Source organism: Cannabis sativa, chromosome 1, assembly GCF_029168945.1.
Source record: "Cannabis sativa cultivar Pink pepper isolate KNU-18-1 chromosome 1, ASM2916894v1, whole genome shotgun sequence".
NCBI lineage: Eukaryota > Viridiplantae > Streptophyta > Magnoliopsida > Rosales > Cannabaceae > Cannabis > Cannabis sativa.
In genome coordinates, this window is record NC_083601.1 from 2,513,229 (window position 1) to 2,538,951 (window position 25,723).

Here is a 25,723-nt window from a genome sequence, read left to right on the forward strand (position 1 = left end):
ATTAGTTTCGGTCTTTTTGATCGGTTTATTACTAAAAAAAACCAACCGTTTAATGGCAATTTTAATCGTTAGTAATTTTTTCGATTTTCGGTTCTGTTAGTTTTGGTTCTAACATTGTTCGGTAGGTCGGTTTGAACGGTTTTTTCAATTTTCTAAATTTTATGCTTAGTCCTACGTACGTATGTAAATTACTAAGTGTAAGTGTATGGACTACAAGCACAAAAGTTTGGTTAAGGATAATTTGAAGATTTTAAACTTGGTTATTTGAGCTAAAGTTTCACTTTTATTTTTTTGGGTCTTTAAATATTTTTTTAGTTAATTTTTTCTTATAGTTATGTATGTTATAATTTTTTAAGATATTTTGTAAAATTTTGGTAAATTTAAAAAATTTAATATGTTGAAAATAAGGTTCAAATATTATATTGGACGCTTGACTATTTTATTTTATACGCATGTGAAATAAATTGTTTGAACATTTATTTCTATATTATAAATTACTTAAGTTTTTTTTAAATTTTATAAGATGTCAAAAATAAGTATAATGTATATAAATATGAAAAAAAAAATTCTAAATGCTAAAATAGATAAATAGTGTAGTAGTATATCTCTTTTAAAAAGAGTGTATTGTAACTGAAAATTTATAATTTATTCTTATTATTCCCATGGAAATATAAGGTAATATACTCACATTTACATATTATGTTAAAATGGTAACAACCACATCATTTTTATCCTACAACTTTAAAGTCTGCTTAATCAATGGAACAAAAAAAGTCCAATGGGACAAAATAAGTGTTCATACCTAAGAGTTACCCTATATATTTATACTTATAGATATAATTTTTTGAATATATTAAAATATATACATGGGCAGGCCTAGTGGATAATTTGTTCTTTTCTATTAACATGGCAATAAAAATAATCAAATAAAGAAAGAAAAAAAAAGTTTTCTCCTGACAAGAATCTAAGCTCTCTAAAACTATAATTAACTTAAAATGACAAAACTGTGCATCTACATTAGAATATATTTAGTAATTCTAAACCAAAAACCTCTCCCACCGTTGACCTTGATCTTTGTCCTATATAAACAGCCACACTGCTTGGTCAAACCTTTACTAATCTCTATAATAATAGTTAGCCCATTATTTTTTATTATTATAATATTGAATAATATAGATCGTTACATTGTAATTACCACTTGAAAACTGTAAACTTGTCTGGTATTCAGCTTACTGTGATAAATTATGCTCATTAAAGTAGTAGACAAAAACAAAGGCAAAAACATATAAAATATAACAACTTGGAGCATCTGCATATAACTACTGTAAATTTTTATTGCTTAATTATTTCCCCCATTTCCATTTTTATTCATTTCAATATTTTTGTCTTGTTTCTTCATTAAAAGTTGACATTTGTCATTAAGCATATTTTAATTAGTGGATTGACAAAATGACCATGTGAATGTTTCCTACATATATGTAACATGTATTTTTTTTTTTTTTATATATATACACATAACATGTTTCATGCCATACACCTAACTAGCTAATAAGCTAGCTAACTACAAATATATATATATATATACATATATATATATATATAACTACAAAACTGGCCAACAGAACCAACTAACTGAATCAACTCCATTTTCTTGTATTATTGATGATGGAATGAGTAAAACTAATGAATCATCAACAATGGCCAATGCAGCTACTTGTATAGAGCTTCCCATCTTTGACATCTCTCAACCTTTAGATTCATCTTCACTTTATTCTCTCTCCCAAGCCTGCAAGGAATGGGGTTTTTTTCACATTACAAATCATGGAGTCCCTAAAAATCTTTACAACAAACTCTCTTCTCTTTCCAACCACATATTTAGTCTACCTTTGGAATTAAAGTTGGAAGTTGGTCCATTTTCTCCTATTAAAACTTACACTCCTCATTTTGTTGCTTCACCTTTCTTTGAGAGCCTCCGAGTTTCCGGGCCAGACTTCTTTGCCTCTGCTCAGGCTTCATCAACAGTGCTCCTCAATCAACAAAGTTCAGAGTTCAGGTAATTAATATATATATATATAATGTATTTATTATTTTATATGTTTATGAGTTATGTATAATTATTTGAGGTTTTGTATGTGTTTTCTAGTGAGGTATTAAAAGAGTATGGGAACAAAATGAGTGAGCTATCAAAGAGAATTGTGCAAGTTGTGCTGATGAGCTTGTTAGGAGAAGAGTTGGATAACAAATTGTATGTTTCTGAATTCAAAAAGTGTCATGGTTATTTGAGGATTATCAACTACACACCCCCAGAGAGTGTGAACAGAGAAAAAGAAGTAGAAGGGCTTGGAATGCACACTGATATGAGTTGTATAACAATTGTTTATCAAGACAAATTTGGTGGGGTTCAAGTGAGATCTAAGCAAGGGAAGTGGCTTGACATAAAGCCAAGTGAAGAAACTCTTTTGGTCAACATAGGGGACTTAATGCAAGCATGGAGTAATGGAAAATTGAGGTCTTCTGAACACAGAGTTGTGCTTAGGCGATTAGTTAATAGATTTTCTTTGGCTTTCTTTTGGTGCTTTGAGGATCAGAAAGTAATTTATGCCCCAAATGAAGTGGTGGGTGGTTGTGAAGAACATAACTTGAGGCTTTACAAGCCTTTTCTTTGTGCAGATTATTTGAAGTTTAGAGAGATAAACAGTGTTGGGGAAGAAAAGTTTGAGAAAATTGGTTTTAATGTGAAAGATTTTGCTGGAATTACAGGTTCTGATCAGATAACAAAATCCCTCAAAAGTTAAAATTTCTACATTATAACAATTCATTAGTGACTATTATTATTGCTATATCTCTAAGAGATTGTAGTTAACAAAATTTTCATGTGGGTTAGTTATGATTTGACTAAATTTGTGGTTTTTGGAACTTTGTTTAATTATGTTTGGTTTTGTGTGTGCATAATTTATACGTTCATATTAATTGTTGTGTTTAATCATTATTTATTCACTACTAATAATATGTTCATTCATGTGATTTGGTATTGTGCTCATAATATAATCTCTTGTTTGTTCTGTTTATATATATATATATTTCCTCTCTTACTTATAATATTTAAGTAATCTTGGCTTGCAAGCTCAATATATTGAAGTTATATAAGAGAGAGAGATAAGAGGGCCTACAATTGACTTTAATTACAACGTGACTTTGTTTCTTTAAACAAATGGAATATAATAACATGATATATATATATATATATATATATATATATATATATTAATCATTTGTGTTTTAATGATTTATGCTTGGCCACAAAGACTAGTTTGACGAGTATTATTAGTGGTTGAAAACTCAAATTCAAACCTTAAAAAAATATTGAAGTTAGGTGCAAGTTAAATTGGAGGCAGATCTATGAGACCCCACACAAGTCAATGAGTACACCTCAACTTTCCTGTCTAACTACAAACTATCCAATTTGATTGCAGCAAGACAGAGTTCATATCAAACCAATTCTTATATAATTTGGCAATTATTTGTTGAGGACATACTTCGATCAACAGACAGCGGGCAATGTCGGCTGATCTTTCCGTTGAATATCTGGAATGTCAAAAGTAATTTAAAAGGGAAAATTATTTTGCATGCTTAAAAGAACAATCATTTCAAAATCTAAATTTTCCATTAATTTGTACAAAATAACACTACTATTTTTTCAAACTACCCAAACTGTTATTTTTATTTAATTTTCCCCTTCTGTCTTTTTCTCTTCCCCGTGATTTCTCTCTCCACCAAACCCAAATGGCGGCCCCATAACGGCTACAAACCCAACCATATTCAATCTCTCTCGCTCTTGCTTTCAATTTTCTCTCTTGTTCTTTCTATCTGTCTATCTGTCTCTCTATCTCGCTCTTGCTATCCACCCAAACGACAAAGAGCACCATCTTCTCTCCACCATCTCCACCCATTTTTCAACGAACCTCCGACAAGACCTAGTTGAAACCCACCACCACGACCAAACTCCATCAAAAAACCCACCACCACGAAACCCGCGAAAGCAAGTCGACACATCCGTGCACCACCACTGCTCCACAAGTCGTTCTCAGTCAAATTGTCGAGACAACAACCACCGAACTGAGTGAAAAGGTACGTTTTTTAAAAAAAAAATTAGATTTATCATTGTTCTCGTGATTTTTCTAGATTTTGTGAATTTTCTAGTGATAATTTGAACTTTTGGATCAGTTGATGTAGTCGGTGTATTTTTTACAGTGTTATCGATGAATTATTGATAGGATACCGATATGATTGTTATGGATTTTTTAGTACGCAAGTATACGTATCGTTTATAAGTAATAGACCCACCAGAGTGAGGTCGATCCCTCAAGGGCTGTAATTAATTACCAAACAATTTAATTTCTAATTCTATTTGATGATAAAAATAAGAAAAGATGTTTAAAATCTATTGACAAAGAAAACAAATAAATTCAAGTGTAATTTAACAATGATTAAAGCTTAGGGTGATTAATTTCAATTGAATCTACTTCATATGGTTTGGTATAATTCAATTCCTAAATTTTAATTTTCATGTGATAGCGAATTTACTAAAGAAACTTATATTCAGGCTGTGACAAATAAATCTCAACTTATATGAAAATTTTCTACTCTGTGATTAATTTAACAAATAGGAAGCATTAAGCATGAAAATCTTAAATGCTACACAAACCATATAGGTACTCTCGTCCTATATCAAAATCTGTGTCTATTTCACTATAGCATAATCAATACTCACTTCTGAGATTTCGTATTGATATCATAAACAGTTAATTGATGGCCAAACAATTAAAAGAAATTAAGTACGAATAAAATAAATACACAAAGAAAATTGGAAAAGAATTGAATCACGTCAAACCAAAATAAAGTGTCAAACAATCTCCATTAACAACCCTAATTGAAAGTCTAAATACTTGATAGGCTATTTCTAGCCTAAGTTCCGGGTCAAATTTATAGTTATTTTCTTTGTCAATATAATCTTTTGGAATGGTTTTATGCTTGATTTCTTTGTTTCAAATCACCGAGGCATTAGAGTTTAAATTCTATAAATTGTTGAAAAGACGGGTAAACTGGAGAAAAATATGATGAAGCTAACAAAAATGCTTCAATAGTCGCGACCACCACAATCCATGATCGTGACCCTTTTTCACGGTCGCGACTATGGTCACGACTACAAGGCGTATGCAGAAAAGCATGATTTTTGGTTTTTGCCTATGGTTGCAACTAGGCTTTATGTAGTCGCGACTATGGACTAAACACAAAAATTTTGGGCAGTTTTGGACTTTCACCAATCAAAGGTAGCAACCATAATTTCTATTTAAGGGCTAGTATTTTAGAAGGAAAAGAGTGAGAAATTAGACCCAAAAGTGAAAGAAGAAGGCAGAGGAAGCAATTGTGGCGACCTGGAGCACAATCACCAACTAGTTCTTTCCTTAACTCTTGATTTCTATGTTAATTTCTGTTTTAAATTTGATTATAGATGTTATTATGGATTTTATGAACTAAACTCCTATTTAAGGAGATGATGAATGCTGATTGACATTATTTCTTAAGTTAATGACAATTACTATTTCTCCTTTCTTAAGTGTGAATTTATCCATGTGTGTGTTTAATTAATGTTTAAGATTGATCACCTTTTGCATGTTTTATGATCTCAATTCAAAATCTGAAAAGTGAGAATTAGGAATGCTAAAATTGGAAAACTAGATTTGATATGAAACGAAAGTATTTGCATACCCTTAGTGACATTGAGATTATTGCTTAATGCTAATTATATGTTAGGCTAATTCAGAGATGATTAGATAACATATGATTTAGGGCCTAAAAAATCTAAAAAGAGTTAGGTCAATTCTTTAATCTATCATTCACATTAAGAAAGAGAATAGTAATTAGAATTAACAATTGGGTAATTAAGTCAATAGGATTTTTTTCCTAATTTTTCATCCTTGATTAAATACTTTTATTGCTGAAATTTATTTTATTGTATTTCTTAATTTTATTGCCATCAAAATTATTGGTTTGCCAAATAGAAACATAAGTCTAATTTAATGGTATTCAGTTCAATTCCCCGTGGGATCGACCTCACCTCTGTGAGTACTACTTGATTACGTGCACTTGCGTATTATTCATATTTTTCGTAACAATACTCATATTCATTGTAAATAACTGATGACAATTAATAAAGAACATAAGGAACCAGAGAAGAAGAAGAAAGAACTCTTCGAAAAATAATTGTTGAAAGTCTCTCGAGCCACTTCTTGCTTCCAATTTTCATGCTTAATAATTGTTGCTTTGAAAAGTGTAGGGTCCTTTGTATAGCTTTTCAATAGAGTTAAAACCCTAAAATTTGTCACATAAAGCAGGCGGGCCGCGACACTGCAAGAGCATGTTGCGGCCCATGTCTTTTGAAAGCTCCCAAGAATTTTCTAGAAACAGGTTGTGCCTCGTAACACTATAGGGGCATGTCGCACGCTTGAAGCTCAACATTGAATCTGAATGTCGAGGCCCACTTATATATGTAATGATGTTAAAACTTTAATTTTTTATTTATGAATTGTTAAAACTTTATTAGATTGATTTTTAAATTTTTATTATAATGTTTGACAATGATAATAGTGTAAACTGCTCAAACTGAACTGTATTTTTCACGGTGTGGTTTTTGCAGTTTTAAGATCTCGCGGAGCGGTTGCGATTGAGAAATTACAAAAAACCGCATATGAGATTTAGTTTGAAAAATAGGTCACAACCAACACTGCCCGCACCACGAACACCCCTAATTGAAACCTCTAATGTTCCAACACAATAGATTGCATTTCTCCATTAATAGATTGTAAATAGTTCTGTAAAACATTGAATTCATTACCAATTTATTTCTTTACTCGCTTTTGAATACGACCACTCTTCCTCTTAGGTACTTCCCAAACTCCATCATTGTCTGGACTTTTATTTCTGGCATAATGATCTTTTCCTTAAGCTGGTCTGAGCTAGTTTCAATAACAGCAATGACTGAAGAAGAAGCAACATCAACCACCTGTTCAACTTATTTCTCTTTAATGTCAGATAGGATAACCTTTCCAGGATACTTAGCAAATGCATCAACTCGTTTTGTGTCCTTTTTTATCTCTTCTTTCTTAGGTTGTCATATTTAGCCTGACCTATTGTAATATCCTGAGATTAGTTAATAGATTAGCAACCCTAATTAAAATAAATTAACTATAATTGAGTAATTATATTATTATATAATTAATTATATAGAAATTATTTGAAATTTATCATTTATAAGACCCCACTTACGGGTTAGGGTTAGTTTTGTAATTTTGACCCGAAAGGGGTAAAATAACAATTTTATTATATATTGTGCTAATGGCTATATTATTATATAGTATGGTTATATTATTTTAATGCAAGTAATTTTTGATAAGTTGGCACGGTATAGTCACAACCGGATATTTTGGGCTCGAATTGGGTTCAAGATCCAAAATTAATACATTGTGTGATTGTGTTATAACATAATTTATTTAGGAATATCTGAATGTCTATATAGAACGAAATTTCTAAATTTTCCTTAAATGATCTATAAGTGGAATATTGGCCCTAGGAGCAAATTGGTCTTTTGACCACCTTTTACTAGAAATGCTTTAAGCAAATTGTTTTCATAAATTAAAGAAAATAAAACAAACTCATTCTGATCTCTCTGTCTCTCTCTCTCTCTCTCTCTCTCTCTCTCTCTCTCTCTCTCTCTCTCTCTCTCTCTCTCTCTCTCTCTCTCTCTCTCTCTCTCTCAAACCGACCTCCCTCCATCTCTTTAAACACTTGAATTTGGTGTGAATTGGTAGCTTAGAGTTGATATCTTGAGGGAAATTTGTTGGTTCAAGCTGTGGAAAAGCACTTGAGGTAGTTTTTCCTCTATTCTTTTGTTGCTCTAGTTTTGAAATTGGATTTTAATGGAGTATTACATGTTGTGTGTTTGGATGAAGATCATAGGTGAAAGATAGAGTTTTTTTGGTGTTTACGCCTTGTAATTTTGAATTTGAACTTAGAGCTGAAGTTGTGTATTTTTGAGCATGAGGATGGAAATTTTAATTTATTCCTTTGTATGTTGTTTGTAACGCCCTAATTAATTAGGCACGCTACTCGAGTTATTTACGAAATCCTAATCCCCTAAGCAGGATTACTAATCAAAATAGCGCAGAATTTAAACTTTTGAAATAAACGGAATGGAAATAAAACTTGTAATAATTTAAACTTTATAACATTTGGGATCCCAAAAAATATTTACAAACTTTATTACAAGTCTTTTTCTTACAGCCGGCCTAAGCGGCAAAATAGAGTTTCAAAATACATCGCTGGTAGACCCTTAACCCGCTTGGTCTAATATGGCTCGGACATGTACATTCTTCGCCCAGCTCCTGAACTCATGGCTGATCAGCTAATGCCTTACCCTTTCCTGCACAGTAGAGCACCCGTGAGCCAAGCCCAGCAAGACAGTATAAATCATAACAAATATAATATGCTCATCATGCTATGTAAACAGTAATACCATTCATATATGTCTGTGTGTCACAGACCTACATGTTACACTCACATGCCTATTTATGTCTACGTGGCGTAGACCTATGTGTTGCGTTCACACATCTATTTATATCTATGTGGCGTAGACCTACGTGTTGCTCTCACACGTCTGATTACAATAAAGCCTTAGAATTGGTTCATCTCGGTTATGGTTACCGAGTCCAACCTGATTATGCCTTGAGCGCATAAACCCTAAATCTCATTAAATTTAACATGGCATGGCATTTACACACATATATCACTAGGGTAATAACCATAGGCCATCAATCGCTCATATTAGGGTAATAACCCTAATCCCGGTTACTAAACAATCATACATATCATTTTCAATATAAGTGTCACTGCGCATACTCTACGTGCTAATCACTGTCTTACCTGTTGTCCTGTAATATCAGAGATTCCAAATCCCCGGGTGCTCCTGATCAGGTGCCGGTAATCCTAGTCACGCAAATCTGGGATTTTCACAAATAGGGTTAACCCCTGATTTCACTTTTATAAAATATTCACATGGCATTTAAAATTCAAATATTCAGATAGAGCTCAAAAAGAGCTTTCCGACGGTATATAGAACTCCCAAATCGGAGTCTGGATCACAAAGTTATGGCCATTTGAAGTTTGCAAAAATGAGCGCGCCGCGGCATGCTAAATACCATGCCGGCATCTGGGTTCAAAACCCAGAAAAATAGCAACAAGAACACGAAAATCAGCTCCAAAACACACTCAAATCACCCCAATTCACAACCAAAACTCCCAAACCATAAAATAGGTTTTTAATCATCATAAAGGGAGTTTAAAACACATACTTCATGCATAAACTTCACAATTTCAGATTGCATAAAACACATAATTCATGCTTCAAACTAACAATACTCAAGCTCAAGAACTTGAGCTAAGAAATCCATCAAACTCAACTATTTTCCAGCAGCCACATATCAAAATAGCATGGATTTCAAGCTAGAAAATAGCCTAAAATCACTATCCAAGCTCAACAAACATGAATTAAGCAATCCCTCATTCAATTCACCAAAATCAACACCAAAACCATGAACATGCAACAATAAGAACACAATAACTTAAAACATGCTTTTACCCCAAGAATTTCAGCAAGAAATCAACAATAAGTTTCAAATAAATTCAGTAAGAAATTACCTTAATTCCCAATTCAAAGCTTAGCACAATAAATTTCCCAAGAATCAAGCTCCAACCAAGCTTTTCCTCACCAAAACAAGTTGAAAAATTGAAAGGGTAAGAGAGAAAGAGAGAGTCGGCCAAGAGATATGAATAACACCAGAAATTGATTTCTTTATCTCAAAAAAATCAATTTTATTAAACATAGAAAATAGAGGTCAAAAGACCAAAATGCCCTTAGGGCCCAAAACACACATATTCACCCTCACAAGGGTATTTTTGTCATTCCAAGCATAAATAAATCCCAATTAAATTTCAGATTATCACATATCAAATAAAATGCCAAATAAACAAATCCAATTTGCATTTCGGGCCCGAACCCGGTTCGACCCGAAATACCCGATTGTGACTATACCGCGCCAACCTGTCAGAACACACCTGAAAAGACAACACAGGCATACTATATAATAATATAGTTCCATTAAGCACGTAATTAAATTAATTTCATTATTTTAGCCTTCCCGGGTCATAATTACTAAAATGCCCCTAGCTCACCAACGGGGTCTTAACATATAATTAATCAATTAAATTCTCATATATTGAACTATATAAAAATATAATTCCTTAATTATTCATATTTATCTAATTAGGGTTTTGCTAATCCATTTCTTAATTCCAAGGTATTACATTGTTGTTGTTATGGTAGTTTGAAGAGTAGAGCATGAGGATTTTGATTCTCTGTTCTTGAGTTTATAAATGCATGCTTTGGTATAAATTGAACCTTATTGGTTGTTTTGTGAATTCAAGTATGTCATTTGAATTGAGAATGCTTGAAAAATACCTTAGTTTGATTTGAAATGTTTTTGCTAAGGTTTTGGTAGGTTTGGGGTTATTTTGGTTAAATTTCGAATTAGGCAAAATCTGAAAATTAGGCATTTTCTCGGCTTTGAACCCAGTGGGGTCACAACCAGGCTCAAGACCAAAGCAGGGGATATCCTCTGCCCAGGCCTTAATCACGACCAGCATTAGTCTGGTCGCGATGATAATTAGTCGCGACTAGATGGCGACTATAGTATGATTTTTGACTCTGAACTTCGTTTTGGATGTTCTTTATATCGTTAGAAAGCTTGTTTCGAGCTCTATTACATGGTCCAATATTGGAGTCTTATATGTTTATGGATGTAATTTTTAGGGGATTAACCCTAGTTTGTAAAACTCAAGAATTGTGACTAGGATTACCGACGCTTGGTCAGAATCACCTGTGGATCGAGATTCTTCTCATGCATTGGAGATAAGGTAAGATAGTAAACTAAACACATAGAATATAGTGTGGTGGTACAGTTTTATGATATTCAATTATTATTGTGAAATCGTGACCTAGGGTTATTACCCTAAGTGCGTATTGTTATAAATAGATGATAATTTATTAATTGGATATCTGAGTAGAGTTATGCGTGTAAGGCATAACCATGTTAGACTCTGACAAATCCTTATAAGGCCTTGAATGTAAAAGAGACGTGTGAGCATAACACGTGGATCTATGCTACATAGACATTAATTATAGTGACAACATTATATATGGAATAATGTGGTGTGGTGGCACAGTATATACATAGTGACGTACTATATGAAATGTAAATATTATTATAATTATCATACTATTTAATTTTCTATTTTGTTGGGTCTTGGCTCACGGGTGCTCTATTGTGCAGGCAAGGGTAAAGTAGTGTCCGGTCAGCCATGAGATCGAGGGCTTTGAGGATGACTTGTACATGTTCTGGCCAAGCTAGACCACAATGGTTGGGTTCAATAAAAATTGTATAGAAATTCTATTTTTCCTGTACAAAATAAATTGTAATATTTTAAAAATAATTTTAATGGAATCCCGAATATGTAACTTTAAATTATTTTGGCTAAAATGTGTATATTAATTGCAAATTATTTATTTAATTAAGTTTATTATTTATTTTAAATCACTTGGCTTTTAAACTCTGATTAATGAGATTAATAGATTGTAATCACGACACGTGACGTTCCTTTAAGTAAGACGTTACACCTACATTGATCCCCCTTATGTCGATAGCCACCACACTATGAGCACTTAGTGGGAAGCCATTCATAGGCTATTGGAATAGAGTCCAACAAACCACATTCATTCTCAAAGTTGATAAGAGAAGGAAGACCCTCCTTAATTTCCATATCAACCATTACCTTAGAAAATTTGACTTGGGACATTTCTTTTGTAATATTGTCATCCATTATGGGAGTACCAATTGTGCTAACCAAAGAACTTTAGACAATTAACGCATGAATACTAAAGTCTCAGCCCATGAATTTTTATCCAAATTAGCACCGATTTGATCATCTCTATGGAGTTATAATCTGGAGACCAATGCCTCGTATAATTAGCTTGTTATCAAATTGCATAACACCAGCTTCCAGTACAAAGTCTCTTGTATCCTCATCTCCAAATTTAACCAAATTGATGTCATTATTCATCATCACCACTCTTTCTAAACCTAGATTACCCCATACACGCCTAACAAATCCTTCGAACACCTTGAGTGGAGCATTAGCTCCCATAACCATAGACAACAATTTTTTAGTATTCAGATTCAATTTCAATTTCATCCAGGTCAAGTTTAGCGATTACTTGGCCCTCTTTGGTGATTGGGGGAGCGTAGTGAAGCCTAACTCTAACATAATTTACCTTTGATTTCATATCAGACCACTGGTTGAGAGGTGTCTCTTAAAAATTCGATCGAGGTCCATCACCATCCTCTGCCCCAGGACTTCGGCTTCCTCATGTTGTGGCAAACTGTATGCTTCAGTTCCAAACCAATCTTTTGAATTGGGGGAAACACCCCATCGATAGAATCACAAATTTTGATTAGGTTTCTATAAAATATGATGGCTTGTAAAATATCTGAGTCGCCGAGAGCCATGATTGCCCTTTTTTAGAATGTCCAAGGGCTTGGGAACCCTTGGACTTTAAACACCCTCAAATCCCATGTTAAAAATTATCATCCCGGGATGATTTTCTTGTCGGAAACGCGGCTGAATAGTGTTCGTATGGAGAGTATTAGAATTCAGTTGGGGTATGTTGGTTGTTTTTCAGTTGATGCTAAGGGTAAAAGTGGAGGTTTAGCGCTTCTTTGGACAGATGACTACTCGGTTCAGATCAAATCTTTTACTGGGTCTCATATTGACGCCCTTGTTGAGAATGACTTGGGGTTTTCTTGGCGATTTACAGGCTTTTATGGCAGCCCCGACCCGGGAGGAAGATTAGACAGTTGGAAACTCTTAAAAAGGCTCAAACCGATGTTCAATGGTGCTTGGGTGTGTGGTGGAGACTTCAACGAGATTGTTCATAGGAAAGAAAAACAGGGAGGGGGGCCCAAACCCGATTATCTGATGAGGAACTTTAGAAGTGCTATCTCAGATTGTTGGTTGAAAGAAATCAAGCCGGAAAATGATGGGTTTACCTGGTGTAATGGAAGGGCGGCAAATCTGATTTTTGAGAAATTAGACAGAGTTTTTTGTAATCCCGATTGGAAGAACAGTTTCTGCAAGAATAAAGTTTCACTTTTGAATTGGTGGAACTCAGACCATAGACCCATTTTGATTCAAGCAAACCCGGGGAAAACAACGGAAACATTCAACAAAAGATGGGGCACTAGATTCCACTTTGAACAAGCGTGGGCGAACAATGAGGAATGTCAAAAGATTATTGCAAAGGTGTGGGAAAAAAAAGCTAAGGGGGAACCGGTTCTTCATATCTTACGGCTGTTAGCTTCTTGTGGGATAAATTTAAATACTTGGAACATTCAGCAAAAGAAGGAAATGTTTGCCAAATCAAAAGAACTCAAAGGGAAGATAGAGAGCCTCGCAAATTCAACTTGTAAAGAAGATTGGATCACAAAAAACAAGCTTGAGATGGACCTAAATTGTGTGGAGGAAAAAAGAGAGATTTATTGGAAACAACGGAGTCGTGCTCTTTGGCTCAAACATGGAGACCGCAACACAAAGTATTTTCACTTCAAAGCTTCCCATCGTCGGAGAAAAAACACTATTTTGGGACTGTATGATAATTACCACCAATGGAGAACCAATGAGAAAGAGATTGAGATCATAGCCATTAATTATTTTCAGCACCTATTCACCAAGGCAAATAGAGACTCGGATATGTTAACAACCCTCCAAAGATGTGTTCCTCATCGTCTAAGTAATGCTGAAAATGATGCTTTGCTAGAGCCTTTTACTAGTGACGAAGTTAAGACAGCCCTCTTCCAAGTTCATCCTCTCAAAGCACCGGGCAAAGATGGTCTTCCTGGACTTTTTTTCCAAAAAAACTGGGCATTGGTTGGCGAAGAAGTCACCTCGGCCTGCTTAGATGTTTTAAACAATGATGCCGACTGCCGTATACTCAATGAAACCCTGCTGTGTCTAATTCCGAAGGTTAAACAGCCCACAAGGATGTCTGATTTCCGTCCTATAAGTCTTTGTAATGTTATATACAAAGTGATTTCGAAGTGTCTCGCGAATAGGATGAAGCAAAGCATGAACTCTGTCATTTCAGCCAACCAAAGTGCATTCATTGGAGGCCGGATTATTCAAGACAACGCCATTATTGGATTTGAAAGCCTCCATTGTATGCGCAAAGGTCGTTTTGGAAATGGAAAGAAAATGGCAGTCAAGCTTGATATGTCAAAGGCTTATGATCGAGTTGAGTGGGACTTTTTAGAATTAATGATGAATTGCTTGGGTTATGATAAGAAGTGGACTACCAAAATTATGAATTGCATCCGTTCGGTATCCTTCTCCATTCTTATTAATGGAGCTATCAAAGGTTCCTTCACTCCCGAAAGAGGCCTTCGCCAAGGTGACCCTCTCTCTCCATTCCTTTTTTTACTATGTTCTGAAGGTCTCTCTTGTTTAATTTTTGAAGCGGAAAGGGCTGGGAAACTTCATGGATTACGGTTCGGTGTGATGGAGCAAAAATTATCCCATCTCCTATTTGCGGATGATAGTCTCATCTTCCTTGACGCAAATATGGAGGATAGCATCGCTTTGAAAGAAATTCTTGAGACTTATTCCACCTTATCTGGGCAATGTATCAACTTTGAGAAGACTGAAATGTGTGTGGGATGCAAAATTGATGACTCTTTGGCAACTCAAATAGCTTCGAATCTCGGAGTTACTCTTGTAAAGAACCATACCAAGTATTTAGGGATGCCTACCTTTGTGGGGAAAAATAAAAAGCAAATTTTCGGCAAAATAAGGGAGAAAGTAGAAGCAAAGCTCCAAGGTTGGAAGATGGGCCTTTTCTCTCAAGCGGGAAAAGAAATCTTAATCAAAGCAATTATCCAAGCTATTCCTTGTTATGTAATGAGCTGCTTCCGTATCACTAAGGGTATCATCCATGAAATTGAAAGCTTGATCGCTCGCTTTTGGTGGGGTTCAACCTCCAACAAACATAAGATTCATTGGGGTAATTGGCGGAAATTATGTAAACTAAAGGAGAATGGAGGCATGGGATTCCGAGATTTAGAAGACTTCAATCAATCTCTCTTGGCTAAACAAGGATGGAAGTTAATAACTGAACCAGATTGTCTTCTTAGCCGAGTTTTGAAAGCCCTTTATTTCCCAAATGAAACCTTTTTTGAGGCCAAGTTGGGACATTTTGGGTCTTCAGTTTGGAAAGGGATATTGTGGGGCCGTGATCTTCTAGCAAAGGGGTATAGATGGTGTGTTGGAAACGGGGCCAAGATTCGAGTTAATGAAGACCCATGGTTACCTCGTCAAATTCCCTTCCATCTAAGAACCAAGGTGCCAATACCCAAAGATGTTACCCTTAATTCCTTGATAACTGCTAACGGAGATTGGAAAATCAATGAAGTTAACAGTTGGTTTCATAAGGATGACATACCTTGGGTTTTAGGCATTATTCCTTCCACTCACAACCCGGATTGGATTACTTGGGAGTTAACTAATAATGGGAAGTACTCGGTAGCTAGTGGCTATAAATTAAGATTTAACAATCCGGATTGGGCTGCTTGTTCAAACAATTCCAAATTGAGAGGTTGGTGGAAGTTTTTATGGGGGTCTAGTTTAACTCCTAAAATGAAAAACTTCATATGGAAAGTGTTTAATCATTGGCTCCCAACTAAGGTGGATTTGAGGAAAAGAGGAATGGATGTATTGACTATTTGTGATATTTGTTTGCAGCAGGAGGAGAATATTACCCATGCTCTATGGTGCTGTCCAACGGTCCAAAAAACTTGGAAAAGGCTGGGATACTCCAAGCTTAAGGATTGTACTATTCATAGTGCCTCGGAATTCTTGTGGTGGCAGTGGGAACATCTCTCTAAGGAGGAGTTCATCAGATTTGTGGGCTTCACTTGGTTGATATGGCAAAGAAGAAATCAATTTGTCTTCCAACACAGAAATCCTAATATCACTTACTGGGTTCCTTGGGCTATAGAAACTCTTGATCAACACCTGGGATTGCAACATCACGAATCGTTCAACTCTCAACCAAAGTCTTCCTCGACCTGGACACCTCCTCCTCACGGCAAGCTGCTAATCAACACAGATGCGTCTCTGGTGCAGGGACAGGAAGGATGTGGGATAAGTGCAGCCATTCGAAACAATAGAGGTGCTTTGATTGTTGCGGAAACCAGATATATACCAGGTTGTATGGCTGTTAACTTGGCCGAGGCTGCTGCCATACACTTGGGAATTCAGCTTGCCGAGAAGTGGTCTATCAAGAATGCTTGGGTAGCTTCGGACAGCAAGATTATCATCTCTGCTATTGTTAATGGTTCTTCTTCTCAGACAGATTGGGGGCAGTTGGTGAAGACAATCATTCAAATGAAGACCCGATTTCAATCGCTGCATTTTTTATTTCACACCAGAAACTGTAATAAACTTGCTAATTGTTTAGCTAGATGGAGTCGTATGACCCAAAAGTCTGAATTGTGGACTGCTAGTTTACCTCCTTGTGCTGCTGCTTGTTTAATAGCAGATGTGCCTAGTGCTGCTTAATAATACAAATTCATTTTCAAAAAAAAAAAAAAAAAAATTATTTAACACATATGATCGACATATTAATAGACAAACAAATAAAATATACCAATTTATTTATTTTTTTAAGAAAAAAAAAAAAGATAAAGACTATATGTTCAAAAAATAGAAAAGTAGGGTAATTATTTGAAAGTTTTATTGAATTAATAAATTAAAGGGGTTTTTTTATTTTTACTTCAAACAGTTTTTTTTATTTTTTTGTATTTTTACGGAATTCTACGTAGAAACCCCTATTGCAACTAGCACTACAACTTAATTTGCAACAAAAAATCGTATAAAAACCCCTATTGCAACTAGCGCTGCAACCACTTTAGTAACCTAAACCGTAAATTTGAAAGAAAAAAAAGTTTAAAAAAATAATATATGGGATAATTCCCCTAAATTAAAAGATAACAAGAAAAAAATTAGCAGTGACTTAATCTATTTGCGTAAATAGAAATAGAAGAGATGCATAATATTAAGAGAAGTGCTAATTATAATCTCCTATTAGAACCTTTTAGTCAACCTCCACGTTCGAAATCACATGCCGAAATATTTTTTTTTCAAATTTTTTTCATAGCAGTATTCGTTATAGTTACAATATCATCCATGTAAATTTTTGAAAAATCCTAAATAGTTTACAGTACCGAAAATAGAGTTCCTGATATTCCAGTTTACTACGCGTGTTTAAAAAACTTCAAACGTATTTTCGACACTATAAACTATTCAAAATTTTTCAAAAATTTACTAGGATGATGTTGTAAGCATAACGAATACCGCCGTGAAAAAAATATTCTAGCATGTGTTTTCGGACATGGAATTTGACTAAGAGATTGTAACAGGAGGTTGACGATAGTACTCCTCTAATATTAAACTATAATTATAATCATCATAAAAATGGAATATAGTGAAATAAAATTTTAATTTTCAAAAATGTATAGATTCTTACATGTAGGACAAAATTTCAATTACCAAAAAATATTAGTTTTTTAAAGGACAAGTGTGAAAAAAATTATTTCATAATAAAATTCATTAACTGTTGACCTCGCTTTTTGTCAACGATAGTAGATCAATTATTAAGCGATTAGAAATGTAATTAAAATAGAGCAAAAGCTAACAAGTGATAAAGAACACCAAATTTTGAAGAGGTTCGGCCCCGTTAGTATGGTAATAGCCTACTCCTCTTAGATTGTATTAACTTGAGAACAAAGAACACTGTGTTTTCTCTCTCAAAGCTCTTACAATCAAATCTCTAAGTAATTCTCTTAGATCTCTCTCTGAAGTAATTCTTTCGATCCCTTTTACAGTGAAGCTAGATCACTATTTATAGGAGCTTAATGCATAAGGGAAGGTTTTCCTTTCGCTTACAATGTCTAAACTAGGTAAGAATCATAATTACATAATTACAATGTACAAAATAGGAAAACAGAATAGGTTGTCATATTCATCTGACTCAATCCCACAATTGTAGAAATTATCTTAGTGCTTGGACTTCACGGGATTATTCTGATGTAAGTCTTGATAAGTAGTTCGGAAGGTTAAACCTGATATTGCTCAGATAATCTACCTTCCACCCTGCTAGGGTACCAAGCAGATGTATAACACAAAGTCTATTCGGGATATTGATCTCTGCCCAGGTGCAAGGAATGTTAGACACGTGTCACTCGTATGTGCTACCACGTCATAGTGCAAAAAATGGGATAACATTAACAAAGGTGTCGTTTGATAACACTTTTGTTTTCTAATTTTTTAATCACAAAATGAAAGTAAAATTTTTAAAAATATTTGTTTTTGAAAAAAAAAAAATGTGTTCTGTAACCACTTTTGTTTTTCAATTTTAAAAACAGAAAACAAAAGTGTGTTCTGTAAAGTTCATTTTCATTTTTATTTTTTGATTTTATTTAAGTCAGTTCTAGGTACGGGGTTGAATTCGGGTTCGAGTCAGATGTCGGGTTCAACGCTAGTGCTGTGGGGGGAATTTGGGTCCGGGTCTGGTCGGAGTTCAAAATATTGATTAAGAAAAAAAATTGTTTAAAAAATATTGAAAGTGATTTTTTTTGTTTTTAAAATTTAGATTTTCAATTAAAAAATTAAAAAGTGAAAACAGTTTTATAAAACATGTTTTTGAAAAATATTTTCATTTTTTCAATTTTAAAAATAAAACTGATTAAAAAAGTGTTACCAAAAGCTACCCAATATTTTTATAATAGTGAAGTATTAATTTAAAATACATGGAAATTGATTTATTATTTTTTTTTTTTCCAAATTATGAAGATCCCTAAGTTTTAAAAAAAAAATATATAATAATAATTATGAAGATTCCGTATTAAATAAGGCTAATTAGGATTTTTACTCCCTGAAGTTTGACATGTACCAAATCATGCCTCTTGAATTTTTAAAGTCGTTGAAAATGCCCCCTAAACTATTGAGATTGTTGAATTTAAAGATTTTTGTCTAATTTTAGTAAAAAAAAATCTAACATGGATGAAAGTTCAAGGGACATGATTTAGTACATGTCGTAGTTAGAGAGACATGATTTGGTAGACATAAAAGTCTTGAGAGCATGATTACTACATAAACAATCACTAAAATAGTCAAATTAAATGAAATTAAACAAAAGTCCTTAAATCTAACAATCTCAATAATTTAGGGATAATTTTTAACGACTAAAAAAGTTTACGGGCATGATTTAGTATATGCTAAGAGTGAAAAAAAATCCTAAGTAGCCATTAAATAAATATACATTTGTTAGATTTTCAGTATGCCATTTTGTAGTTCAGTGTGCCCTCTCAATATATTCTGATATTATTATCCCAAAAAGCATGACTTCCACACAGTAAAATAAAACTATCTTGGTAGCTATAAATTCCACACAATCCCAGCTGCTACATCATTCATTTGATAATCAAGTAGTTACACCCACCCAAAGAATAAGATCACCAATGTCTCATCATGAATATGATACTAATCAAAATCCAATCTGCACCGTTGATCCTTACGACTATCTGAAGATCATCCGAAACCCAGACGGCCGAACCATCACTCGTCACCTCCAAGTCCCAACCAAATCGGCCTCACCGGATCCAACCTCTCTCTCCCCAGTTCTAACCAAAGACGTCACTCTTAACCCGACCCATAATACTTGGATCCGAATATTCTTGCCCTCAAAAGCCCTAACTAATACTAATAATGATGATAATAAGCTCCCTCTTATTGTCTACTACCATGGCGGTGGCTTCATCTTGCTCAGCGCTTCTTCTTCTTTCCACCACGATTTTTGCTCCGACATGGCGGCTCAACTCTCCGCCGTGGTTGTCTCCGTCGAATACCGCTTAGCCCCGGAGCACCGCCTCCCGGCAGCCTACGACGACGCCTTCGAGGCGTTGGATTGGATTAAATCAACGGACGAGATTTGGTTACGCGAGTTTGCTGACGTGTCTAACTGTTTTCTTATGGGTACCAGTGCTGGTGGCAACATTACATACCATGTTGGACTTCGTGCTTTAACAGCCGTCGATGAACTTGCGCCGTTGAAGATCAAAGGGCTCGTATTGCATCATTCGTTTTTTGGTGGGGTCAAGAGGACTGAATCGGAGATAAGGTTGGTGAACAATCCTGTTTTGCCTCTAAGCGGCAATGATCTGATGTGGGAGCTTGCATTGCCAATTGGTGTTGACCGTGATCACGAGTATTCAAATCCAACGGCTGATGTTCGTCGTTGGTCTGATAATTGTGATGGAATTAAAGGGCTGGGATGGCGTTTGTTGGTGGTGGGGTGTGATGGTGACCCTCTGATTGATCGACAGGTGGAATTTGTGGAAATGCTTAAGAAAAATGGTGTTGATGTGGTTTCTCAGTTTAGCCAAGGTTATTATCATGGGGTTGAGATTGTGGATCCAACTAAAGCTACAGAATTATTTGTTTTACTTACACAATTCCTAAATAATGACAATTCACAACTACCAAAATTAAAATAAACATATTGTTTCAGTACTGCTTCCAAGAAAAAAAAAAAGAGAAATTATTATATGTATACAATAAATAAATCATATAATATGTTTCTCAAATAATAAAGATGAAAAATCATGTAATGTATACTTTATTTATTTTTATTTATTTTGCTTTGTGCCTTTTTTTTTATTATTATTATTTTATTTTTTTTTTTGTATTCTTTTAGTTTTCGCCTAATAAATAAGCTTGTTGTATCGTGTCTTGGTAAGCAGTATATTTCAAAAGATTTTTTTTAATTATTTATTATTATCACGATAATAACTTGAAAATAAATTAAAATCCAATACTTATTATTTCTTTTCCTTTTTTGTTTATGTGTGAAAAAAGGGAAGAAAGAAGGATCATGGTTACAGTGACGGGTCAGAATTAGATAATAAGGATTAATATTAAGTGGCTTATACTACAATTTTAAATTTAGGTGATTAAAATTTATTTTTAGGGTGTGTATCAATTGAGAAAAATATTGATAGTTTTTAATTTTTATAAATATTTTACAAAATATGAATCAACGTAATTAAGCTAAAAATAAAATATAAATAGTGTTAGGAACTCAATTTAATATTATCAAAATCAATATTTACTTATAATTTCTTAGAGAAAAAAAAATAGTATAATTAAACTAAGGTATTTAATATAAATAACTATAATAAAATTACAATACAATTATAATATTACTATTATTATTATTATTTTATTATAATTGTAAGAGCTACACTTAATATATATAGTATACTTATATGTGTTGAATACAAATACCAATTTTTTATCGTCCAATTTAAGGAGGGACTATATTTTTATTTACTTTTATATATAATTATTATATATATCTTATTATTATAAAAGTGTGACAACTTTACCTTTAGTGAAATTAAATATAATGTGATAAGAAGACAATTTTACCATTTGAAAAGGGGAAATTTGAAATTCCATGCTTAAAATACCCTATAAATTTTCCCCTAATATATAGTTATTAAAATTGGTCATATATGACCACTTTAATGATTTTCCTAAACTACCCCTCACATTTTAAACCATCCCTCTCTCTTCCTCTCTCTCAGCCAAACCAAGAACCCCATCCCAAACCCACTCTCAGCCGCACCCATTCTCAACCCAGCTCACCGACGGCCGTCCACGGTGTACCCAGCTCCGGCGTCGACGTCAACCCCGAACCACCCAAACGCTGCACCCCATCTCAGCCCCCTTCTCTCTTCATCTCTTTCTAACCGAAAGAGGAAAAAAAAAACCACCAGGTCCGATGGTCGGACCATTGGGTCCGAAATGGTCCAACCATCGGACCTGGTGGTTTTTTTTTTTTTTTCTCTTTCGGTTAGAAGAGATGAAGAGAGAAGGGGTCGATGGTCGGACCATGGGTCCGACCAATCGGACCCATGGTCCGACCATCGGACCTGGTGGTTTTTTTTTTCTTTCGGTTAGAAAGAGATGAAGAGAGAAGGGGGCTGAGATGGGATGCAGCGTTTGGGTGGTTCGGGGTTGACGTCGACGCCGGAGCTGGGTACACTGTGGACGGGCTGTCGGTGAGCTGGGTCGAGAATGGGTGCGGCTGAGAGTGGGTTTGGGATGGGGTTCTTGGTTCGGTTGAGAGAGAGGAAGAGAGATGGATGGTTTGAAATGTGAGGGGTAGTTTAGGAAAATCATTAAAGTAGTCATATATGACCAATTTTAATGACTATACATTTAGGGAAAAAATTATAGGGTATTTTAAGCATGGAATTTCAAATTTCTCTTTGAAAAGTCAAAATATCAATATTCACTCTACACACAACTCTCTCTCTCTCTCTGTAATTAGGCCATCTCCAATGATAAAATTTAAATTTGGTGTTAAATCAACACAAAAAAACTATTATTCCAACACTATTTTTTTTCAATTCCAACCATAACACTAAAAATATTTTTTTTATTATATTATTATTTTATCAATATAATAAGATTATTTAATACGTATAATTATTTATTTTTTTTCTTAAAATTATTATTTAATTATTAAAAACTAAAAATTAAAAAAAAAAAAAAAGATTTCCCGTGGCCTACAGTGCCCACTATTATTAATGGGACACTGTAGATCCTCATGAAAATAGGTTGAGTAATAGTGTTCAGTTGGAGTGAAAAGTGGAAAAAATTACACTATATATAACATTATAGTGTTGGGTTGAAGATGCCCTTAAACAAGTACTCTTTTTGATATTTTATAAGCTTAAGTCAATTTTTTTAAACACTACACTATATTATTCATCTAACCAATAATAAGTGTGATAAATATAAAAATGTACATACAATAATATAAAATAAACCCATAAACAACCATGTAATAAAATTTGTTGATAATTTTATTATATATTTATAATTTTTATCCTCAAAATTATTATGTGAGAGAGATTATTTTTACATGTGTTAAAAATATTAGTTTTTCTACTTAATATATAATCTAATAATTAGTTTTGCTATTATTTATTTAAATTTACTATGGTTTTGAACTATTTTTTAAACACATTCTAAGTAAACCAAAATAAAAGTTACATAGTTTGATAGATAGAATTGAAAGATTCCCTAAAAGTGTCATAATAGTGTGATAATTATTATGATAAGTGAATTAAATATAGTGTGATAAGAAGACAATTTTACCATTTGAAAAGTGTCAAAATATCAATATTCACTCAACACTCAACTCTCTCTCTCTCTCTCTCTCTCTCTCTCTCTCTCTCTCTCTCTCTCTCTCTCTCTCTCTCTCTCTCTCTCTCTCTCTCTCTCTCTCTCTCTCTCTCTCTCTAATTAAGCAAGTACTCTTTTTGATATTTTATAAGCTTAAGTCAATTTTTTAAAACACTACACTATATTATTCATCTAACTAATAATAAGTGTGATAAATATAAAAATGTACATACAATAATATATAATAAACCCATAAGCAATGTATAATAAAATTTGTTGATAATTTTATTATATATTTATAATTTTTATCCTCAAAATTATTATGTGAGAGAGATTATTTCTACATGTGTTAAAAATATTAGTTTTTCTACTTAATATATAATCTAATAATTAGTTTTGCTATTATTTATTTAAATTTACTATAGTTAAGTAAACTAAAATAAAAGTTACAAACTCTTCAATCTTCATCCTATTCAGAAGGGGCTTTTTTTTTTTTGTAAGAGATATTGAACATAAGAAACAAAAATAATAGATTAAATAAAACTAATAATGCAATGAGAATGTAATCACGGCTAACCTAAATATCTAGTTATCTATGTTTACCGAAGGCCAATGGTGGAGAAAACATACCCCAGAAATTTAAGGAGTCGTGAAGAGAGAGAAAATATCGCATAGAGGAGAAAAGAAAATATCGCGTATTAATTCCAATTAAGTTACTTTTGTTTCATTTATTAATTTACTATTATTAGGTTAATTCTAATTAGTGTTTTTATGGGGTTAGAATTATAAGAAGTACATTCCTTAATTAATTTCATGCTGTGATCGTATTTATGTGTTGAAACTAATTTAGTTTTTCCCATTAGTCTTGTCTTTTGACATGGTTCTTTAGTCTTTTCCTTTTAGTTTTTTCCATTAGTCTTGTCTTTTGACATGGTTTTTTAGTCTTTTTTTTTTAGTTTTTCTGGTTCGAGTCTTGTCTTTTGGCATGAGTTGTGTAGCTCGGAATCATCATGGTGCTATGGTAGAAGCATTCAAGAAGAGGAAGATTGGATGTGTTCAACCCGAAATTGCTGAGATAATAGGCATTAAAGAAGCCTTGAAATGGATTGCAACTCATTCGTGGGATACAGTCATGTTGGAAACAGATAGCTTGGTCTGTGTCCAAGCGATTCAGAGCGGTATTTTTATGCCTTCACAGTTTGGTCTTATTGTTCAAGATGTTCGAAATTTGCTTTTGGCTTTATCTTTTGTTGATTTGTGTTTTGTAAAACGATCTGCAAATAAGTTGGCTCATTGCTTAGCAAGAGGCTCTTGTTTCTCTACAGGTTGTGTGCTTCAGTTGAAGGACTGTTCCTCTGAAGTGCGCTCTATTATTTTGAACGAATTTATTAATTAATATATATTATGATTTTTATTCAAAAAAAAAATAAAAGTTACATAGTTTGATAGATAGAATTGAACAAATTCTCTATTTATTTTTTAAAAAAAAAAATTATCTCAATAATATCCAATTAAATACATATTTTTATTCTAATATGTATTTTCAAAAGCATAATAATAAAAAAGAGTATTTTTCGACGTCAAAATTCTTTTATGTTTTACTTTTATTTACTTAACCTTTTAATTTTATTTTGTGACAATACTCCTTTTACTTCATCTATTTACTTTTAGTTTAATATATATATATACATACGGTGATCTTGAGCATATGGTACAATGATAATCAGTTACAACTCTTCCATTACGTGCTTGATTTAGTACCATAAAACTAACACAACTGTCATATTTACTTCTTTTGAATAGTTGATAACAAAGTCATCAAATCTTTTATATCACTGTCTTCGTGACTATTTTAATCCATAAAGAGATTTCTTAAGCAAATAAACATGATCTTCTTTTCCCTTTTCCTCAAAGCCTTTGGGTTGTTTCATTAGGATTTGCTCTTCTAAATCCCCATGAAATAATGTTGTTTTAACATCAAGTTGTTCAAGTTCCATGTCTTCAGTTGCAACCAAATTGAGTAACATTCTGATTGATGTGTGTGTAAAGACGCTTAATTTTATTATGGAAATTAGTAGATAATTAGGGCTTAATTATGAAATTAGATTTTTAATTACGATTTATGAATTTATGGAGATTTATTTGAATTCAGGGTGTATTATTTATGCTATATATGAAATTCTATATTTTTTTTTTATGTTTTATGCCCAATAACATTGGAACGCGGCGTTTGGCCCATAGAATCACA

General features: G+C 33.4%; 2 protein-coding genes and 1 long non-coding RNA gene across 3 annotated transcripts; 2 read left to right on the top strand and 1 right to left on the bottom strand.

Annotated features, from left to right (window-relative positions):
* The first annotated feature begins 1,415 nt into the window (after positions 1-1,415).
* Positions 1,416-2,923, top strand: LOC115703660 (gibberellin 20-oxidase-like protein). Its single transcript, XM_030630900.2, has 2 exons — positions 1,416-2,053; positions 2,144-2,923. Exons 1-2 carry the CDS (start codon positions 1,671-1,673, stop codon positions 2,793-2,795), a joined length of 1,035 nt encoding a protein of 344 aa, XP_030486760.2. The 5' UTR covers positions 1,416-1,670; the 3' UTR covers positions 2,796-2,923.
* Positions 2,924-8,241: 5,318 nt separating this feature from the next.
* LOC133039863 (uncharacterized) lies at positions 8,242-9,911 on the bottom strand. The gene is made up of 3 exons (XR_009688798.1): positions 9,754-9,911; positions 8,980-9,056; positions 8,242-8,479 (listed from the first exon to the last, which is right to left on the bottom strand). It is a non-coding gene; the product is annotated as an uncharacterized LOC133039863 (long non-coding RNA).
* Positions 9,912-19,563: 9,652 nt separating this feature from the next.
* On the top strand, positions 19,564-21,005 carry LOC115703872 (carboxylesterase 1). The gene has a single exon (XM_030631107.2). It carries the CDS (start codon positions 19,740-19,742, stop codon positions 20,772-20,774), a length of 1,035 nt encoding a protein of 344 aa, XP_030486967.2. The 5' UTR covers positions 19,564-19,739; the 3' UTR covers positions 20,775-21,005.
* Positions 21,006-25,723: the final 4,718 nt, after the last annotated feature.